The sequence below is a fragment of the Pelobates fuscus genome, chromosome 1, assembly GCF_036172605.1.
Source record: "Pelobates fuscus isolate aPelFus1 chromosome 1, aPelFus1.pri, whole genome shotgun sequence".
In the NCBI taxonomy this organism is placed as follows: domain Eukaryota; kingdom Metazoa; phylum Chordata; class Amphibia; order Anura; family Pelobatidae; genus Pelobates; species Pelobates fuscus.
Window position 1 is genome coordinate 427,019,972 of NC_086317.1, and position 23,176 is coordinate 427,043,147.

A 23,176-nucleotide genomic window follows, 5' to 3' on the forward strand; every position below is an offset into this window, starting at 1 on the left:
GGAATACATCATATCCTTGTGCGACAACAAACAGGAAAGTACCCAAGTAATTGTTCTGCTTTCTGCCGTCTGCCGGGAGCTGCACACACTAGCTTCCTTGTATGAAATTCCGTTCACCAAAATATCCCCAGGGGGTAACAGAATCCAGAAGTGCAAGAACTAGAATAAAATAATACAATACTACTGTGACATAATATATTTCAGTAGGTAGTGTATTGTTTCTATTTAGAATTCTCATTTTAATGAATATACAAAGTCAATGTATGCCTGGGACAAGTCATCTGACACATACTGGATCCAACACTAATATCAGTATACCAGTATCAGTAATTAACTTTTAGTGGAACCGTCAATCACTTCCGCACACTTCATAGCCACTCCTTTATCAGTGGGGTCCTAGTATTTAGTCTAACTGGGCTTATTTTAGCAAATATCAGAGCAGGGTCCATTTCAATAGTTGACTTGTCAACATATGGAATCCTTAGCAACATGTTCAGTCTTTAGGCCCTCACAGATATACACACACACACACACATAGACACTTTACGTTATAAGAATATAAAGTCAGTCACTCGGCACCCTTTGTAAAATATGTTCTCAGTGCTCCCTATACCTCTCCCTGACCACATGCCCTACTCCAAGACTTCCTCTAAATTATTTATTCTTATTTGCCTAAAAGAGAGATTAGAAAACTGATCTATGAGAATACAGTTTTTACACAAATTGTAAGTATGTAGAAATATAATTGTTATGTAGAACAACAATACACTAACTAAAATGATAAACAGTATTTGTAAAGCTAATATATTAGCACAGCACGTGCAAACAGATATAAAGTCTAAATTAATTCTGCCATAACAAGCCAACCTTTAAAATCTTAAATCAAAATGGAATGTCCCACTCATTAACAATGACAGGCCTGTGGAGATCTACAAAATGCTAAATGAGTAGGACTAGAGTAGATTTGTGGTATTTGGGGAATTAAGTGGGCTATTTACATGAAATATCATATCATTAATGGGGCACTCCAGGCACCAATGCGACTTTAATACATTTGATAGGTTTGGGCTTCATTCATATGCTGTATACAAACGTGTATTCCTGACACTAAAGTTAAAAAAAAAAAACAGTTTAGGCCTCCAGACCCCATTACTCCTGGTTAAAAAGGTAAGGATTTTCAGCTTATTCCTGCGTGTTGTGGGTCCGTAGCAGCTGCCTCCGTCCACGCTCTGCCCCACCATGGCTGAGTTCATCAAACTTGATGATATAAGTTAATCTAATGCTTTCCCATAGGAACGCATTGGGAGGCTGTCGCAAATGTGCGGCAAAACACCCCGCTGTGCCAATCAGCATCTCCTCATTGAGATGCATTGGATCAATGCATCTCTATGGGGAGCGTTCAGAAGATGGTTGAATCAGACCATCACAGCGAGTGTGACGTCTCCAGGATGACACAGCGGGAGACAGAATGGCAGCAGCACCGAGGGAGCCTCGGCGCCAAAGAAAGGTAAGTAAAACCTTTTAAACTATTTTATTGGAGTTGTGGGGGTCCTCTAATCTAAATATAAACTTGGCCACTATAGTGTTAGGAATACAGGTTTGTTCTATTGTAAAAAAGAAACAATATTTAAAAAATGTTGTATTGGGGCATGTTAATGAAAAAAATTTAAATGGTCAGTATAATGCCTTGATTACTTCCAAATAAAATTTCATTTTCTTCTGTTAACAGGGCATTAGATGGAACTAACAATGGAGTCTCAAATTCCTAAACAGAAGAGACAATCGAAAGAGGAGTTAGTAGGTAAAGAGAATTCCACTGGATACCCTTTAAAATAAATCATAAGTGTAACTTGCATTCATCTGATTAAACCTAGAATCATAAGTAAGAGTACTGTGGAGTAAAGCAATATATTATATTCTACTGATTGAATCCATTGAAACATTAGCAACTAGGAAAAAGGATAATAGTTTGATGGTCGTGGGCGTCATGCCAACAGATACTGTATTTCTATCCAATCAGGAGTTTTGCATATTTGCCAAATTAGGGGAAAGCCCTCTGCAGCTGTTTACTCTATGTGTTGTCGGTCTACTATCTCACTCACTATGGTCACTGGGTCCACCCTACAGATGTGCACCTCCTGCCCAGTTCCACAAGCCCAGTAGTCCTTCCTTACAGAATAATAAAAACAATTCTGTGTTACACTATGCAAAAAGGCAGTATGGTAGGTATACTTTTAGTTGGGTTATTCTCTAAAGTGAGAATTTAAAGTAAATATCAAATTTAAGGTAAAAATCGCCAGAATTGATAAATTCTGCTGGATGAAGTCAACATTTTTTTAGTTTTGGCATAAAATTTGAAATTCACTTTGAATTCTCTTATAATTCTCAGTTTAGTGATTAATCATAAAATTGTATTTTAGTGTGCTGTAATTTATGTTTTTATAGACAAAATTGTATGATTGACTTCTGAATGCATTTGTTGTACTGGATCTGTCATCGTCATTGTTCTAACGTTACAGTTAAAATTAAGGTTAGTGTTCCGTATAGGGCTATCATATTGATAATTCTAATTTCTATAAAGCACGTGTAGAAATAAAACCTCACAAAGTCACATTATTCCAGATTGATCAGCAGCACAGCACCTGTTTTCTTGTCCTCTCGGTGACATAAAAGGCCGTAGGTATTTCGGTTGTTGTCAATGCAGGTATTCATTCTGCAAAGAAACAATGTGGGTTTTCAAAAAATTCCTGCTTTTCAGCATTGTTTGAAAAATCTCTCATGTATCTAGTTTTAAAACGAAAAATGATCATGATTGAAAAAGCGATAACACATACTTGCCTATGGCGTGTTACATCTTCTTAAACTGTCATGTTCAAGACAAGACTATGTATATTGACATTCTGTAATAGATGATGCAATCACAAAATAGTGTTCTGTGTTTGTAAATGTAAGCTTTTTGTAAATAAAACTAAACTAATTGAGAGAGTAGAGAAGGGAAGGTAAACAGAAAAAAAAAAACATTAGCACTACCCAATATAATGATTTAAAAGGACATACCAAACTCCACAGCCTCTACAAACTACTGTAGTGGTTATGGTGCTAAGATGCTGTCCCCTACAGACATGCATTTTACATTTTCTATTTTGACTCATATCCAATGCATCTACCTATAATTGAAAAACGTATTTATTTACAGTTTCACAAGACTTTTTGAAACTGGTTATCTGATAATACAATGGAAAAGGGTTTGTTAATGGACAAATAAAGAAAAGTAAGCATGACTCAGATGTTTGCATAGTGGTTGTAGTCTAGGAACATATTTCCTATAGACATTTTTTTCACCTTTGAGATGATGTAACTCGTTGTTCCATTAAGAAGCAACCCTGTATAGAGGATGGAATCTGTCAGAGTTATTGTTGAATATAAAAATGGTAGCTCACAACGGCTTTACTATAGGAAAGTGATGCAAAACAGAGTTACATTTTTAATAAACTGTTCATTCAGAATGTCATAAATCCATATGGATAGAAATATTGGTAACATAAACAAAAGGCAGTATTGACAAATGTATCATACGCAAACAAAACATTAAAAAAAATGACACCTATATTGTCATGCTCATAATAACCAGTTATTTTATTAGGCTGTGGAGGAAGGAGGTTGTCAGAACAGTCATATATTTCAATTCACAATAAAATTGTGTCTGGAAATTTTGTTAAAATTTAGAAGTCCATTATTCCCTATGGGTAATAAATGAATGAATGAATGAATGAATGAAAGTGGTTGTCAAAAAGTTTATACAGTATCAATTTAGAGAGTAATATACAAAACTGTTGAAAGGTCACAATTAAGAAAAGCCGTTTAATTAAAGGGTTACTCCAACCCTTTTTTTTAGTAAACATTTATTGTAGTCAGTAATGCGATAGTGTACATTACTGACTTGTCCCTCCACATGGTTAAAATTACCCTATTAAAACCAATGATATTACCTGGAGTCCAGCCCCACGCAAAGCTCCCATGCTGCTTTTCACGCCTCTTATGATACCACAGCTCCCTCACGCAGTCCAATCAAATGCTTCTCATAGAACAGGCATAGGCAACCTTTGGCACTCAATATATTTTGGACTACACCTCCCATGATTCTTTGCCGGCATTATGGGTGTAAGAGGATTATGGGGGATGTAGTCCACAACATCTGGAGCCATAGAGGGTGCTAGCCCCCCAGCAGCAGAAATGCTGCACATACAGACTCCTACCACCATGACCACTTCTAAAAGCAGACGCGGTCATAAAGGTTGTTTGATCTTTCAGATGTTTAGTAGATAACTCTAATTTTCTATCTGTCAGATTGTCATAATGATACCGATTGCCAAATAAGGGATCTTTTTGCTCTTGTTTGATCTTTCAGTTATTTAGTAGAAAGCTCTCTAATTTGATAGTCTTTATTATTGCAACTCTATGTAAGGATAGCAAAGTAGGGGTTTATCTGCTAAACTGCTGAAAGACCAAAATTAAGAAAGTCCTTTTCTTAATTTTGCTCTTTCAGTTGTTTAGTAAATAATTTTAACAGCTTCATTTGCTATCCTTATTAAAACAAATAGATCTCAAATATTATTTTTTATTCAATTCCGTTCCGTTTTATTTCACTTCAGTTTCTGACTTGACAAATTAGGCTGAATTTGGACGAAATTTGATTAGGAATTAAATTAATTGCACATGTCTACTATTCAACAGTCTCTAGATCAGGCAATCCAGATTAGGGATACAGTTTAGAACGCAAAATATGTTGCCAAAAATGTTTGGTCCCAAACATACCCCAACAATGTACCGTATGTTAAATGTTACCAAAATCCCCATATGGAACAGAGGGGAAACTGTGGATTGATATAATTGGAAACTGTGAATTGATATCATATATTTTCAAAGATCTTAGACCATATCTAGAAATTGATGACCCTTTTGATTTAAATGAACAGAAGTTCTCAAAAAGGGCCGGTTGAGTGAAAGAACGGGCTCAACGTGTACCTTTCAACAACTTGTCCAAATATCGTCCTTAAAAAATACTTGGGAAAACCATTCAGATGTACCTAAAATAAAATGTAAAAGTGGGCCAGTTGGTGTACTGCAAAATATATACATATTTGATCAAGTGAGAAAAAGTAATCAGTAGAGGGTACCCTTGGCCCCCCAAAAAAGAGACGATTGATGGGAATAGATATGATTGCTAGCTAGGAGACAGCCACTACATGTTGTCTTTTATTCCAATTAAAAAAACAAAAATATATATTATATACACTGAACAAAATTAGAAACGCAACACTTTTGTTTTTTTGCCCTCATTTTGAGCTAAACTCAAAGATCTAAGACTTTTTCTATGTACACAAGAGGCCTATTTCAAATATTGTTCACACATCTGTTTATATCTGTGTTAGTAAGCACTTCTCCTTTGCCGAGATAATCCATCCACCTCACAGATGTGGCATATCAAGATGCTGATTAGACAGCATGATTATTGCACAGGTGTGCCTTAGGCTGGCCACAATAAAAGCCACAATCACTAATAGCTCAGAAACCGGAAGCCATATTGGGCATATGGAACACAATGATAAACAATAACTTCTGAATATTTTTCGAATACTTAAACAAAGATCAGATAAACTGTCTTGTTTGCTAATTCATTCTGTTCCCCTCCTATGTCCACCCACACCCCTCGCCCCCATGGTGTCAGACCAGAACTGAGCTGTCTTGGTTCCAGTCCTGTGAGACTGATGTGGGGATCAATGCATCCCACCCCCATTGCCCCATGCCAACCCAATCTCTTTGAAACTGTAGGCCTACCAGGTGTCGGCCATGTGGCCCAGGGTGCACAGGATCAATAGGAGGTTGGTATCAGGTGAGCAAGTGAGAAAGAGATTTGGAGGGGAATTATTTCTTATTTGGAGGGCCACAGGCGTAACTCTGAATACTAAATCAAATGAACATATTCTGCCATTGTGCTAATCATTTACTTGGTTATACAACCATATGGCACTTTGGAGAGACAGAATTTGGCCAGACTGCCGCTGACTGTCCAGAATTACAAAGTCATCAGGATTTAAAAGCCACAAATTTGCTTCCCTGTAATTTTAAAATCTGTAGAAATGCAGTCTTGTGCTCCTTCATTCGTAGTAAAAAGTGTTGAAACTCTGTTCGCTCTGCAGATATAATAAAGGAACTAAGTTCCCACAGGTCCTTAAAACATTAGAGTAATTATACACAAAAAAAAATAAATAAAAAAAAAACAGAAAAACTTACAAATAAATGTGTACCGTTCTGCCGATGTGCCTCCAGTTATGCATGCCTCAAGTAATGATTACGATGTATTCATTTTAATATCACTTTTATTGTTGAACAATAATTCTGGACTTCAATGCAAATAATGCAAAAACAAAAATGCAATCTTTCAAATATTTTACAGTTGTGATCTAGGTATTGAGTGGGCAAAAGGTGTAACACAATTTTCTTTCAGTTTTGTGTGTTATTGTAAAGTATTCTAAGTTCTAACATTTTTCAAGTGCTTTCTTGGGAGCCTTAGCTCCTAAAAACCTCTTCTACATCAGTGTACCCAGATACCCAGATCCAAGTTCCACTGTTATATTATTTTTATTGTCTTGAAATGCCGTTTCACAATTCATTTAATATGTTCCTCTTTTGGTCCCATGCATTACTCGATCTTGTTCTACACGTGTATCTCGTTTGGTTAAATGTGATTATTCTATTAATGTGCAATGCTCATGCAATATTGTTTTACTTTTTCTTATACAATTTATAGTGAATGTTCTATAATCACGTGATAACATTGAGAATAAACACATTTATGTTTATGAAACTGTAACTATGACCTAGCAACATTAACATATACTGTACTTTACAGGGAGTGCAGAATTATTAGGCAAGTTGTATTTTTGAGGATTAATTTTATTATTGAACAACAACCATGTTCTCAATGAACCCAAAAAACTCATTAATATCAAAGCTGAATATTTTTGGAAGTAGTTTTTAGTTTGTTTTTAGTTTTAGCTATTTTAGGGGGATATCTGTGTGTGCAGGTGACTATTACTGTGCATAATTATTAGGCAACTTAACAAAAAACAAATACATACCCATTTCAATTATTTATTTTTACCAGTGAAACCAATATAACATCACAACATTCACAAATATACATTTCTGACATTCAAAAACAAAACAAAAACAAATCAGTGACCAATATAGCCACCTTTCTTTGCAAGGACACTCAAAAGCCTGCCATCCATGGATTCTGTCAGTGTTTTGATCTGTTCACCATCAACATTGCATGCAGAAGCAACCACAGCCTCCCAGACACTGTTCAGAGAGGTGTACTGTTTTCCCTCCTTGTAAATCTCACATTTGATGATGGACCACAGGTTCTCAATGGGGTTCAGATCAGGTGAACAAGGAGGCCATGTCATTAGATTTTCTTCTTTTATACCCTTTCTTGCCAGCCACGCTGTGGAGTACTTGGACGCGTGTGATGGAGCATTGTCCTGCATGAAAATCATGTTTTTCTTGAAGGATGCAGACTTCTTCCTGTACCACTGCTTGAAGAAGGTGTCTTCCAGAAACTGGCACTAGGACTGGGAGTTGAGCTTGACTCCATCCTCAACCCGAAAAGGCCCCACAAGCTCATCTTTGATGATACCAGCCCAAACCAGTACTCCACCTCCACCTTGCTGGCGTCTGAGTCGGACTGGAGCTCTCTGCCCTTTACCAATCCAGCCACGGGCCCATCCATCTGGCCCATCAAGACTCACTCTCATTTCATCAGTCCATAAAACCTTAGAAAAATCAGTCTTGAGATATTTCTTGGCCCAGTCTTGACGTTTCAGCTTGTGTGTCTTGTTCAGTGGTGGTCATCTTTCAGCCTTTCTTACCTTGGCCATGTCTCTGAGTATTGCACACCTTGTGCTTTTGGGCACTCCAGTGATGTTGCAGCTCTGAAATATGGCCAAACTGGTGGCAAGTGGCATCTTGGCAGCTGCACGCTTGACTTTTCTCAGTTCATGGGCAGTTATTTTGCGCCTTGGTTTTTCCACACGCTTCTTGCGACCCTGTTGACTATTTTTAATGAAACGCTTGATTGTTCGATGATCACGCTTCAGAAGCTTTGCTGCATCCCTCTGCAAGATATCTCACTATTTTTGACTTTTCTGAGCCTGTCAAGTCCTTCTTTTGACCCATTTTGCCAAAGGAAAGGAAGTTGCCTAATAATTATGCACACCTGATATAGGGTGTTGATGTCATTAGACCACACCCCTTCTCATTACAGAGATGCACATCACCTAATATGCTTAATTGGTAGTAGGCTTTCGAGCCTATACAGCTTGGAGTAAGACAACATGCATAAAGAGGATGATGTGGTCAAAATACTCATTTGCCTAATAATTCTGCACTCCCTGTATAATAATGTTTTGCACAAATTTAGTCTGTACAAAATTATTTAAATTCAGGGATTTATTTTTTTAAACCAATATTTTGGGTGGAAAAGTTTATAAAAAAAGATGTTTCTCTATAATTGCTCATAAAAAATGACCATATAATGGGACTAGGTTTGATCCACAAATATCTGTGACCTACAAGACCTGTAGTGCGAGAAGTTGATGGGAGTTTAATTGACATTAAAGGGCAAGGCACCATAGCCATTTCATCTCATTCAGGTGTTTATCTTGCCGGGAGTTCCCAGACGCCATCCCACTGTTCAATGTAAAACCGTTTTTGATCAGTTTGACACAGGTAATGGGTCGCCCAGCCACCCTGAGAGAGTCAACTGACTGGGCTCAGCCGAACACTGCTTCCAATCACTGGTATGACAATGGTATGGCTAATGTGAAGTGTACCTTGGCATTATGTATATCCTCCAGCAGGGGGCAGGGCCACGGTTGGCTGGGGCTTCTCATTCATTTTTTGTGCCTAGAGTGTCCCTTTAATAGTGTAAGGGATTTATTAACCACTGAATTAATAGTATATAAAGAGTGATATAACATTTTGTTCTGTGTGATATTTATAGATGTTATGAAAGGAGATATTGGCTTCTGTGGCTGGGTCATACTGATACTGTCAGCGTTCTTGACAGCTATTATGTTCCCTCTCTCCATCTGGTTCTGTGTTAAGGTAAGTTCAGCAAAAAGCTATAAAACAGAATTAAAAAAAAAACCCTCTGAAAACTCATGTGATTGCTCATACCCAAACTAATGTCTGATTTGTCATTTTAGGTTGTTAAAGAATATGAGCGTGCTGTCGTCTTTCGTTTGGGACGCATAATTTCAGGAAAAGCAAGGGGACCAGGTAATATTATGCATGCACAGTGTGTGTATGTACGATCAGCATCACCTATTGAAGCACAACTCCACACCCCAACAGCACGTCAGCTTGCTGAAGTGCTTTACGGGTGAGGAGTATCCTATTTTAATCCCAGTTTATAAAGGTGCACTTTTATAAATAAATTATGGAATAACTCCCAGGCTATCAATCAGTAGCCTCCTTCCATTACCTCCCCTGTTCTAACGGAAGTGGTAGGCGCTCTCTACATGAGTGCTCCTGCCTACTCCCACGCAGACACACGAGTTGGCACATGCCCGAGTGCACCAATTCAGGGGCTTCTCCATGAGACACCCCCTAGCTGTCAGTCAGACTGGTGGTCCTGTTACTTCCCAGTGGATCTAAACTCGAGGCAGTAATTGCCCGGAGCACCTGTCTTGCAAAGACTTCTCGTTGAGCAGCATTGCACAGTCTGTGATTGGATAGCCACAGAAGGTCTATGATGGCTTAGAAGGGTAGGATTCAGACAAGAGATCTTCGGTTATTGCAAACTGTGGTTAAATCTATCCCCAATAAAACAAACAAACAAAAAAAAAAACAATTAAATGAATGCATGTTTTCCTTGGGGTATATCTACTAAACAGTGATTTAAATAGAAAATTATTTGGGCGGTGGATTGTCTTTTTAAGGATATAATATCATAGGATCATGCTGATCTTTTTTGGTGCTCTGAATTTGAATGTGATTTTGCAGATATTGGAAAATAGTACATTTATCACACTATTTCACTATCACACATTTCCTGGTATCATTTTCTCATTTTTCAATGTTCGTTCCATCAGGGTATGACAAAGTTTGTGATGCTTTCATCAACTATGCCATCAGGGTTAATTCATTAAACTCTGGATGGGAGAAAACTGAAATCTGAAAGTGATTAAACAGCCATTTTTTTATTGGCTGAATAAGTTATCCAGACCAGCTATTTTTGCCTACATTTTACCATTTAATTTACAGATTCAGAGTTTAATAAATAACTAACTCCACATTTAGCTGTGGAGGTCAGACACGTTTGGTCTCCATTTTTGTTTTTTTATAGATTCGCTATTCAATATAGTAATTGATTAGTTTGCAATTAGAGTGATCACATATTGTGTTTACATATAGGCCAGCACATGCCTTGCTTGTATGTAAAGTTATACCTGTCTGTAATACTTTGTTTAAGCATAAATATGATTAAATATATAATTATGTATTTTCTTTTATTTTTTTGACTGCATTGTCAATATAAAAGTCATATTATATTATTTTATTTTATGAAAAGGGCTGTTTGCAGTCCATATCCGCTTTCTCAATAAGTGTCTGTGTACATCCCCAATACATTTATATTAATAATAATCTATATTTCAACAGGTTTAATGTTTATCATACCTTGCACAGATAATTTCATTAAGGTAGACCTTCGAGTTCTTTCATTTGCAATTCCTCCTCAAGAGGTAAGAACACATTATCATGTTTTGTACTGTTTATACTGTTACGTACGGGGTCAATATCTAAGGTTACTGTTATATTCATCTTCACTTTCTGCTCCCACGTTGGAAAATAAAGTCATCTCTGCTACCTGGAGATATTTTTGGGTCTAGTGGTTTATACCTCCATTCCCCTGTAGTGGTATTGTTTTTCGCAACATGCACAAACTTATATAGTATCATAATATCCTGTGATACCTATTTTTTTTGTTGGACTAATAACTGAGTGGCAACATTGAATAACCATTACCTGTACATTTTTCTAGATCTGTTGCATCTGATTGCTTGGCTTAGTACACTTTGGGACACATTACAATCGCATATTTTATTTTTGATCTATATTAATGACTTTTGACAATTTTGAAAAATACTTTGATTACTAAAATCGGTCCCATTCTTCTATTTTATTCTGCTAACAGCAACATTGAGTTCCCTTGTCACACAATGTTTACTTTGTATTTTAGATCCTTACTAAGGATTCTGTGACTACGACAGTGGATGGAGTTGTCTACTACAAGATTAATAATGCAATAAGTTCTGTGGCCAATGTAAACAATGTCCATTTAGCGACCCAACAACTGTCTCAAACTACTCTAAGAAATATTTTGGGAACACAGAGCCTTAGCAACATCTTGTCGAACCGTGAGGAGATCGCCCACAATATTCAGGTAAATGTGAATTATTATAATAATAATTTATGACATACCAGTATATTCAAAAGAGCACCACAATTGGTGGGCAAGAAAATACAAATGAATTGATGTGTGGCTGCAAGCCTGCTACAACCCCCCCCCCCCCATATATTCTGTTGTACTTAATAACTTTACTTCATATGGGTTAGGTTCTCCTTCAGGCTTAGAATGGGAGACCATGAGTAACATTTTATCACCAGTATAATAATCGAGCGCTAATGGAAGTTAGTTTTAATGTTGGTAATGGGGCTATATAAAAAAGAAAGGAAATAACGCACTCTTACTACCAGACCTGGGGCTGGCTGCCCCTACTGTAATAGTTGAACAAAATTGTGATCCAGGCACTCAAGGGTCAATTATGCAGCAGATATTTGGGGAAAAAATGCAACGTTTCGATCTCCAAGAGATCTTACTCAAGCTGTAAAAGGGTTAAAGTCATTCCTTAACGAAAGGGCCCTTCCTTCTGCTTAAAGTACTTATTCCAAGGTCTAGTCAGTATAGTACTGGTTTAGGTTTGCCTGCATTTTGTGAAGTGTTGTCTCTGTGTTCTTTGACCCGTTCATTTATTACCTCTTCCAATGAAGAAGTCTGCATTAACATAGTGTTTAGGCTGCCCCAAGGTGGCACTTCCTGGATCGTCTCTCTTGTGCATACAAGATTTCTCTGTGGGACCTTGGCACTAGAATCAATAGCATGGAAATACATGGTACACTATACATTTTGTGTAAGGCTGCCAGTTGTTACTTTGCTCTGGGTAATATGTAGTGTTCCCAGTTTAATCCAAAGTTTGATCATTGATCCCCATGGTCAAGGATAATTGGAATGCATGCAATATGGGCTGTTCCTTTCTTTCCACACAGCTTCTTGTAGCTCTGGAAGTATGCGATCTGTCAACACTTCCTCTATGTAATGTGTAATGCTGTGCAGGAGGCTAATGGGGGCAATGTGTGGAGCCCAGTAAGGGGCCTTGACCATCATGCATCCACCAAGCAGTGCAGTCCCCAACCGGTCCCTTACCCGCCCCCGAGCCTGACCCTTAAAAGCGTACTTGCTGTATGTACCAATGACAGTGTCTCGAATTCTGCCATTTCTGCCATGACCATGCGCTCATAAAATAATAAAAATGAAAGTTCAGTGGTGATGTGCATGTAAAGAACAACCTTCCACTGCCTAATGAATCTTCAAATAATAATGGTTTGTAAATTAGAGTTTTGCCTTAGTTTAATTGTCTCAAAGTAATATTTGAAAGGTCTCTAGTATTAATTGTTTTAAAAAAATAGACTCAATTTTTTTAATTCGTATTTTTTGCATCATTATTATTATTGTTATTTCTAAAGTGCCAACACATTTTTATTCTTAGGGTATTAAAGTGACAAATTGAAGTGCCAGTTGCTCTCTTTTGGGGTTTTTCACTAAAGTTAGCAATGTCCGGAATTCCAAGTGAATTTGAAATTTAAGGCCAAAGTAGACATTTTGTCTACTTTGACCTTAATATTGAAATTTACTATGGATTCACTTACAATTCCTGACAATTCTCACTTTAGTGAAAAACACTGTTAATATATTTAGGTATTGCATATTTTATTTAAATAGATAGTAGTGCAGAAATATGCAATTACCTATATTAAAGCTTTCAAGACAATTCAGGTACTAGTTATGTATCCAGAGCCCACCGAAGAGAAATTTTAGTGTTTTGTTTTGATTACAGTTTCAGGAGAGGAATCAGGGTGTGGGGAGGGAAAGCTGTTCACAGTTTAATTAATATGCTTTCCTAAAGAAGTAAGTTTTCAAAGATTTTTTTGAAGGAGTGGAGATTGGGTGAGAGTCTAACAGAGAGGGGAAGGGCGTTCCATAGGAATGGTACAGCCCTAGAGAAGTCTTTAAGGTGAGCATCAGAGGTAGGAGTACGAACAGAGGTTAGATGTAGTTCTCCAGCAGAGCATAGGGACCTAGATGGGACATATTTGTGTAATAGTGAGGATAAGTAGGTGACAGCAGCATTGTGTAAAGATTTGTAAGCAAGTGTCAGGATCTTAAATTAAGCTCTGTATCTTACGGGAAGCCAATGGAGGGACTGACAAAGGGGGAAGGCGTGGTAGGTGCGGGTGGACAGGAAGATGAGCCTCGCTGCCGCATTTATTTTAGACTGTAACAGGGCAAGTTGGGAACATGTAAAAACACTGAGAAGCAGATTGCAGTAGTCAAGGCGAGAGAGGGCTGCAGCAAGGACAAGCACCTTTGCCGTACCAGGTGTTAAATCGGGTCGGACGCGTGCAATGTTTTTGAGATGGAAGTGACAGCATTTGGCGATTGATTGGACATGATGGGGGGAAGGAGAGGACGGAGTCAAAGAGAACACCTAGGCAGCGAGCCTTAGAGGTAGAGCAGATGATAGCATCATTGATTTGGAGGGACACAGACAAGAGAGTAGCAACACTTGAGGTAGGGAAGACCAGAAGTTCTGTTTTGGACAGGTTCAGTTTAAGGAGATGAGCAGCCGTCCAGTTGGAAATAGCAGAGAGGCAGTCAGAGACACGAGTCAAGAGGGGTGGTGAGAAATCAGGGGAGGACAGATAAATTTGCGTGTCATCTGCATAGAAATGATACTGGAAGCAGAAGGAGCTGATGAGTTTACCAAGGGGACCAAGGACAGACCCTTGGGGAACACATACAGAGAGGGATTGTGGAGAAGAGGCAGAGCCAGAGAAAGAAATACTGATTGAGCGCTGGGAGAGGTAGGAAGAGCACCGGGAGAGAGCGATATCTCGTAGACCGAGATTACGGAGGATGAGAAGTAGCTGTTAAAGATCAACAGTGTCAAGAGCAGCAGAAAGCTCGAGGAGAATTAGTATAGAGTAGTGAATACTTTGGTCACAGCTGTTTCAACAGAATGACAAATGCGGAATCCAGATTGAAGCGGGTCAAGTAGAGAGTTGGATTTGAGAAAGTCTGTCAATCTCGCATGCACAACTCACTCAAGGATCTTGGAGACAAACGGCAGTAGTGAGATAGGGAGGTAGTTGGACGGGGAATTAGAATCAAGGTTGGGCTTTTTCAGAATTGGGGTTACGGTTGCATGTTTGAAGGGTAGAGGCAATGTGCCAGAGGAGAGGGAGAGATTGAAAATGTTAGTGAGAGGCAAAGCAAGAGAAGGAGACAAAGTGCAGATGAGATACAAGGGAATAGAATTAAGGGAACAGGTGGTGGGGCAGAAGGAATGGAGCAGAGCAGAAACCTCTTCTGCTGTAGCGGGTGCAAATGTGCGTAGGACAGCTGAGGGAGTGTGGTTAGGGGAAAAGTTCGTAGTGGATGGAGAGAGATGAGAGTTCTCTTCCCTGATTGTAGCAATCTTTTCAGTGAAGTGAGTAGCAAAGTTTGTGGGGGTAAAGTTGGTAGAAGTAGGAGGCACGACAGGGCAAAGAAGAGAGTTAAAAGCATGAAACAGTTTTTGGGTGTGGTTATGAGTGTATTGAAGTACTTTTCTTAAATTTATAGTGGAGGAAGTCAAACATAGAGTGAGACTTTCTCCAGCAGTATTCAGCAGTTCTGGAACATTTTTGGAGGTATCGGGTCAGCTTGGTGTGCCAGGGTTGTAATTGGGAAAGAAGAAAGAATCACAGGCACTCCGAATTCAAGCCACAGGCAGTTTTATTGTAACAGAATGCAACACAACGTTTCGACCGTAAAGGTCTTTTTCAAGCTGACACCACATGGTGAAAAATGTGCTTATATAGCAAAAAGTGGCAAACAGGAAATCAGTCCATAATTCAATTAGCTAATTAACAGGAGTTACTAATTGATACAACACAGTTAAAAAACATATATCAAAAAATAATGTTGCAAAACAAACAAGTATCAAATCCCATAATATATTCATTGTATCAAATTTAACAAACAGTAATACATCAATCACTAGATAAAAAAAACTTAAATTACTATACAATTGTACAATTGCTAGGAATAGTCTGGAATGTGTATACATAAACATCCCATTGCAGCATACGAGATCATCATTTATAATCAAATGCTTAAATGAATAGCTTACCTATAAGTGCCCAAATAGAGGAGAGAGAATAACAGGATAAATAAATAAAACAAAAAATAAAAAATAAATACATAAAACAAATATATGATGGATATCCCCAATGCCGTCCGAACGCGGCTCACTTCCGGGTGTGTGAACTGCATGTGACATCACTGGAACGCAGATGAGGCAACCTCTCAAAGACAGATCGGCATAAGGACCAAATTAGCGTGGTTCTGTGCTCGATCGTATAGACAACACAATGGAGCATGCGCAATGTGCCACAAGGCACAGAGCGCATAAGTACTACATAATGTATTTCCCCAGAGCGTCTGTGTGATCAGACACATGAGTCTCCTGCAGACCATAAATTAAGGTCACAATCTATAATGCACAGTATGAACAAAGATCTAATGTAACAAAAATATAATGGTTAATCATGCCAATATCTAATTAAGAGACAAATTAAGCATAACAAATTCAATGTAGATACTAAATCACTCCAACCAAAAAAATAAATAAATAAAAAAATAATAATAATAAAAAAAAAAATATATATATATATATATAATAAATAAAATAAAAAAATTAAAAATAAAATTAATAAAAATAAATAAAAAATACAGAAGAATGAAAAAAAATAGAAAAATAGAAAAAAGTATAAATAAATAAATACAGAAAAATAAATACAAAATGTTTAAAAATCTAACACTTTATCCTAGCAAAAGACAAAGAAAGAGAAATAGAAGGAAGAAGATTTGCAACATGAAACACAAAATATATATAAGATAACCTGTATATGCATGAAGTATATATCAATACTAAATATGGAGAAAACAGGGACAGAGAAAGTTTCTAATATACAAATATATAGCTCTCAAATAATAAGTGCTAGAGTTTGATTAAGATCACTAGCATACTGTGTGTGTGCTTAAGTAAAGTGCAAGCAATAGTAATAAAGTGCAAGTGCCACAAGTCATAAAGAAAATTATTTATTAAAACAAGGAAGTGACCAAATAGTCTAAGTAGTATAATATAGTGATCACAGTTTATAACACTAAAACACGATCACACCATGATTAAATACTTCTATTAAAGGTGTATACCTATACTTATAATCATATAACAGTGCAATGAGGAGAGAACAATTTGTGTCCACATCTTAGTAGTCCCCAAGAGATCCAAGATATCATGCCATGTAACAGAGGAACAAGGGTGTCAAAGAGACCAGCACCAAATATCAAAAAAATCCTGTAAAACAAGAAAAACAAAATAAAATAAAATAATCATTCCTTAAATGAGCATAGATAAGTCATATTCATAATTCAAGCCCCTTGGATGTAATGTGTCAAGTTCCCGTATCCAATAAGCCTCACGTAGTAGAAGTCTCATATTCCTGTCTCCCCTCCTAGGTGATTCCATAATTTGTTCCAAGATCTGGAATCTAAGTTGAGAGACACCATGTCTAGCCTCTACAAAATGTGCCGGAATGGGCAAGTCAGTCAATCCAGTCCGAATTGTAGACTTGTGTTTAGAAAATCTCATCTTAAATTTCTGACTAGTTTGCCCAACATATAGAAGGCCACAGGGGCATTTCAATGCATAAACAACAAAGTCAGAATTGCAAGTCAAATGTTGTCTAATTAGATACTTTTTATCACTACGTGGGTGATGAATTACATCCCCCCGGGTCATAGAGTGACAGGAGACACAGTTATAACAAGGAAAATGTCCTTGTCTCACAACAGTTGAAGCACTACTAGGCTGAGGGACCAGAGTTTTTACTAACTTATCCTTTAACGAAGTGCCTCTCTTGTAGGCAAACATAGGTCTTTGGGAGAATTCCACTATATTGGGATGACATTGGGAAAGAACATGCCAGTGTTTGTATACAATTCTCCGCAAGTCATCTGAATACCTCCCGAATTTGGACACAAATTTTAGCCTATTATCATTTCGTTGGGGTTTGTGAGAATGAAGAAAATACTCTCTATTCTGATCCTTAATCTGGTTAAGTTGAGCATTCAGCAATGATAAGGGATAGCCCCGTTCCATAAATCTAGTGGTCATCTCATCAAGACGCCTCTCAACAATATCATCGTCAGATACAAGTCCCCGAACACGTGTATATTGACTCTTGGGGAGGGCTTTAAAGATAGCTGGAGGATGAGCACTAGAGAAATGAAGAAGTGTATTTTTATCCATAGTCTTCCTATATAAATCAGTAACAAGCCTACCCTCATGTTTTTTAATCAAGATGTCCAAGAATGGTATCTCAACCACATCGTAAGTCATCGTGAGTTTAATGTTTTCAGAGCATGTATTCAAGAAAATAAGTTTTTCTTCCATATCTGACATGAAAATGCTGGCGTATGTGGGTGCCACATTGGAGCCCATAGAAGTACCCTTCAATTGTAAAAAGAATTGATTTTGAAACAAGAAGTAGTTATCTTTCATAACAGTCTTCAAAAGCACCATAAGAAAATTCAAGACATCATCATTGAAACCCAATGACATGAATGCTGATCTAGCAGGTGCCAGACCAGCATCATTTTCAATGGATGTATATAAACTTGTCACATCCAAAGTGACAAGAACCAAATTGTCAAAAGGTGATATCTCTTTAAGTGATATTTCTTTAAGTTTCAATAGCACCTCAGTGGTATCTCTCACATAAGACTTGATATTAACCAAAAAAGGCATCAGAATATTATCAAGGAATTTAGCTAAATGAGAAAGGAGGGAGCCAATCCCTGCTACTATAGGCCTACTATAGGGTTGTAATTGGGAGCACTTGCTGCATTTAAATGTAGGAGGTGTCATTATGTCTAGTTGAGAGGAGAGAGTGGAGTTGAAGAGGCAGGTTGCATTGTTAGGGCAGGTAATATTTGAGATTGGTGAAAGGAGACTTTGGAGGTTTGTGGAGAATTGCTGTAGGTCAAGATAGTGGAGGTTTCTACAAGATTGATATGGTGAGGGTGAGGTACTTTGGGTACGGGGTATGCGGATGTCAGTGGACAGCAGATGGCGGTCAGATAGATTAAATTGAGCATTGGAGAGATTAGAGGTGGTACAGAGATTGGTGAAGATGAGGACAAGAGCATTTCCTGCTCTATGAGTTGATGAATTAGACCACTGTGTGAGTCCAACGGAGGAGGTTATACAGAGCAGACGAGAGGCATCAGGGCAGTTAGGGTTGTTGATTGGGATATTAAAGGAAATTGGATAGCCAGGAAGAAAAGTGTTCAATAAAGAGCCTAGGATGACCGGGGGAAGGGGGGAATGTGTTATTTTGTCTTGTCTGGCTCAGTAGCACTTACATAGTCTGCATAAACTGAAACATTGAGTTACTATATTTTTGGATCGGTTTAATTTCTCTATTTTTTCCAGGCAATACTTGACACAGCGACTCATGAGTGGGGTGTAAATGTGGAGCGTGTAGAGATGAGAGACGTGCGTCTCCCTGTACAGATGCAAAGAGCCATGGCTGCGGAAGCAGAAGCTGTAAGAGAAGCTCGTGCGAAGGTAAAACATCACGTTTTTTTTTTTCATTATACTTGAGGTTTGCATAGCAATAGAATGCTGAATTCTTTCCTTAAAACACAAAATAGAATTATGGTGATTTATAGAGAAAGAGAAAAAAAACTAGTGTGAGTGTCTGTTAAACAAAAATAAAAACAATTTGTAAGATTAAAGTGGTTTTGGTGCATAGGTGGTGTTCCCATTTTGGACAATGCCAAACCTTTCCATTTCAGAGAAACAGCAATATTTACATTTGTCCAATACCAGACCTCTAGTGGCATTGAGGATCTTCCTAATGAAGACCTTCACATTCACAGGTTTATTCACAAAAGTGTGAATTTTAAGGTCATAACAGCTGAAATGAAAGCATAGCTGACTTAGGGAATTTCTCCAGTTCGGCTACAGTGTTAATCTTTCGCAAGTCCTGACTGACAATCAAACATCAAAATCAGATACTCTTCATCCAGAAAGCACTTAAGCTTGCTTAATTTCTGGAGTGCTTGCTTTATTTTTGCTTGACGACCAGGAGGTGTTTTGTGATTTTATTATAAAAGTGCCGATTTCTCATTGAAATCGACACTTTTATAGACTGGAAGTAAAACAAGATACTCTTCGCTCATAAAGCACTTCAGCAAGTTGAAATGCTTTATGGGTATGAAGTGATTTTTTTATTGAACTCTAGTCTCATGTCTTTATTACACGACTATGTTGGGCATCACATAAATTCAAGGGTTCTTCTGATAGGGCCTGCGAGGAGAAAATAATGACCACAAAAAATAGTGTAATTAATGGCTTGATTAAATGTTTCCTTACATTTAATACCCATGCAATCAGCATTTCTAACACTGTATACTGAGTAGTGGGGTCTCAGCTGGCGTATCGTGGTCTGATTAATCTACTGAAATACTTTACTCTGGATGGCATTAATTACCAGCGGCCTTCACCTACCTCCGGTTTCAAATGGATATCTGCTAATAAAGCATTGTAGATGGTATAAACATTTTAGAAGCACATGCTTGGGATGTGCATAAGGATATTTTGAATAAGTAAATAATCTGCAATCTCAATCTATATTTCTGTAGTATCTTTAAAAGTAGAAATAATATAATCTTTTGGATAACTTTTTTGTATTGCTATAGGTTGTAGCTGCAGAAGGTGAGATGAATGCATCCCGAGCTCTGAAAGAGGCCTCCCTGGTGATGATGGAATCTCCAGCGGCACTGCAACTGCGTTACCTGCAGACACTAAATACAATCGCAGCTGAGAAGAACTCTACAATTGTATTCCCTATCCCAATTGACCTGTTTCAAGGTCTGCTTAACAAAAAGTGAGCAGGTTTAAAGAATCGGCTCTAAAATGATAAGAAATGCAATAGACAAATCCTTAACCTTAGTTAAGACAAAACTATATTTTAGCCTTATCAATGGATTCTGGATGATACTTTTTTCTTTAATGGCTGACTCACTTAACTCTTTGAAATTTAAAAAGGTAAATCAAATTAAAGCCGAAATCAGAGCAATCACAGTTTCCATTTGCAATATATTTGTTCATATATAATGTGAAGATTTTCCATAACATTTCCTCACAATCAACATTTGGGTATTTAGGGAGGTTGATCTAGCAAGAGGTTGCTTATCTGTTTAACATAACAAATATTAACATTCTCCTAAGATCTGGTGATTTTATAGAATTTATGATACTTAAGGGCCAGAGGTGAGTCTGGGGAGTCATTTCCCCCCGGTGTCCTTTCATAGTTTTATAGCATTATTGTTGTACAGGACTGTATATAAAATAGTGTTTTAAAATGTGTTTTCCTTAAATAAAATAAATTGTCAGCACCTCTACAGCTGGCCTGGTGCATTGAATGAGTTGTTCTCTAAATAAGGGTCGAACTCAATCTCAGGGTCAATCTCAATGTCAATCAAATAGACTAACATTTGATTGCCAATTGGTTATGAGAGTTCTATAATTTATTATGTTTAAACAGTAAGAGTTTTACTAAATAGAGTCACAAGGTGTGGATTTGTCAACCAACCCCAAGACTTACTAAGAACATCAGGTATATCTTATATGATTGTCCTTCACTCACGTACAACTTTCTTTTTTCACCATGGGGGTGTGACCTGCTCTTCAAATGAAGGAACTTCATCAATATTAAGACCTGCTATGGGATCCAAACACTGGCCACTAAAACAAACTGTCCCTAAACTGTCAGCCTCCCTTCCAAATAAAATTTCAAATACTATTTCCCCTTTCTCTGAGGTGTTTTTCTAAGTGGGTTAAAATTGAGGAAACTCTGTAATTTAAAGCCATGGGGCATATGTCCCTTTGCTCTTTAATGGAGTTGCCATTGATTTCAGGTATTTCAGGTCCTGCCAAATGCACTTTATTGACTGTCCAGTCTACATAAATATAACCATATTTGTGTGAGAGCTGCTAGATTGAAAAGGCTAAGGAATGTGTATGTTTTACTATACCAAAACCAAGTTAATGGCAAAGAACAGAAGCACAGTAGAAATAAGCAAGCGAATGCATGGAGCATTAAAATTGTCTCCAGCTAGAACTGGAAGCAACATCATGGACAACTGACTACATGTCCCCATCTAACTCAATATAGTTATTTATTACCCAATCTTTGAATAACATAAGTATAAGAAAGTAAACATTTTTTATTTTTTATTTTTATACCATTTAATAGTTTATTTTTAAAATGGCAGAAATATTGTTCTGTTTATTCTATAAATGTTGTTTCATGAAAGCAAACAATGAGGGTGTGTAGGCTGCTTATACGAAGCTACAAATTACAAAAAAACAATAAAATAATGTGAAATAATCACATGCAGTACTTTAAGACCTGGTCTGTTTGCAGTTCTGTTTGTATAGCTTTAATTGAGAAGTTTGACTTTTTCATCCAATAAAAATGCTATTTTCTTTTTTTGGTATAATATCTGTGTCTCTTTAATAATTTTTGCATGTGCTTAGTCACAGCATTTATGGTAAATAAGTAATTTTATTTTTTTTACTATAAATGTAGGGTTATATATAACTCCTGATCAAATGTTTAAACACTTTTGCACTGATGGTTTGTATGTCTGAACTTCTCTAGCAGGTGAAATTACTAGAAAATACAAATGGGTGGGTTTTATTTCATTATGCATCAAATGAAAGTCTTAGACTGTAAAATCTCTTTGTTAATTGACATATTTTACACAAATAAAATCTGAATTATAAAACTGATGCAAAAGCTCAGGTGGAGAACTTTAACAGATCCGCAGTTTTTGCCTTGGTTTAAAAAATATTATTTTTTTATTCTCTGCCGGATTCCCTTATTGTTGGTCTGTGGATGTCTGCTTGTGTGTATTTCTGTACCTTTTTAAATGTCTGCCTGAGTGTGTACCTATGTATGTGTGCCAGGATTTGTCTGTGTCCTGGATGTGTCTATGTAGGTGTGTCAATCTGCTCCTGTATGGTAGTGTGTGTTACAAGTTATGTATGGATAATTCTGTATTTATGTGTGCCTAGCTGTTTGTAAATGGCTTGTTATGTATGTGTTATTAGCCATGTATGTGTCTTTGTGGATGGGAGGGTATGGCACAAAGTTATTTTGCCTGAGCCTTGCAAATTGTTAAAGGAGACCTGCCTGTGGTTTTTCCGAATGGACCATTCTTTAAGTGTTTAAGCTCTTAAAAACCATCTTCAAAAACGACCCCAAATGTCCCGTTATTGGAGCTGTAGTTCTTTAACCTAACCACATTAATAAATTGCATAGTGTTTACTATAATAGAGAAAGAAAAGCAGACTTAGGGCGCCCCCTAATTGATAACTATACATATGTACAAAGAATATTAAAACATAGCTTTTAATAGTTACTGTAATAAAATAGTTTTGCCTGCAATAGGAAACTTGAAAAGAAAAAAGAAAATTTGTAAAAACACAGGAGGATGTAACAAACGAGAACGTGCCTGGACGGGGATAAACGTCCTCAGGGAGTCACCCTAAGAATATGACAAGGAAGTCCCCCTATCCTGTGGGGTCCGTCACTCAGCACTAGTGCTTCAGGGAAATGTCCTTGATATGGAACAATTCCTACCACT

The 23,176-nt window shown here is 37.4% G+C and overlaps 1 protein-coding gene across 1 annotated transcript; it reads left to right on the forward strand.

Moving 5' to 3' along the window:
* The first annotated feature begins 1,727 nt into the window (after window positions 1–1,727).
* STOML3 (stomatin like 3) lies at window positions 1,728–21,499 on the forward strand. The gene is made up of 7 exons (XM_063444863.1): window positions 1,728–1,801; window positions 9,068–9,171; window positions 9,273–9,345; window positions 10,729–10,811; window positions 11,309–11,512; window positions 18,951–19,085; window positions 20,222–21,499. The coding sequence occupies exons 1-7, from the start codon at window positions 1,738–1,740 to the stop codon at window positions 20,411–20,413; spliced, it is 855 nt and encodes a 284-aa protein (XP_063300933.1). The 5' UTR covers window positions 1,728–1,737; the 3' UTR covers window positions 20,414–21,499.
* Window positions 21,500–23,176: the final 1,677 nt, after the last annotated feature.

Excerpts from the sequence above, each read along its gene's own strand:
- STOML3 (XM_063444863.1), top strand. The coding sequence starts at position 1,738 with ATGGAACTAACAATGGAGTCTCAAATTCCTAAACAGAAGAGACAATCG. Across the intron at positions 10,812-11,308 it reads TTGCAATTCCTCCTCAAGAG|ATCCTTACTAAGGATTCTGT; the intron begins GTAAGAACACAT and ends TTTGTATTTTAG. Across the intron at positions 19,086-20,221 it reads TAAGAGAAGCTCGTGCGAAG|GTTGTAGCTGCAGAAGGTGA; the intron begins GTAAAACATCAC and ends GTATTGCTATAG.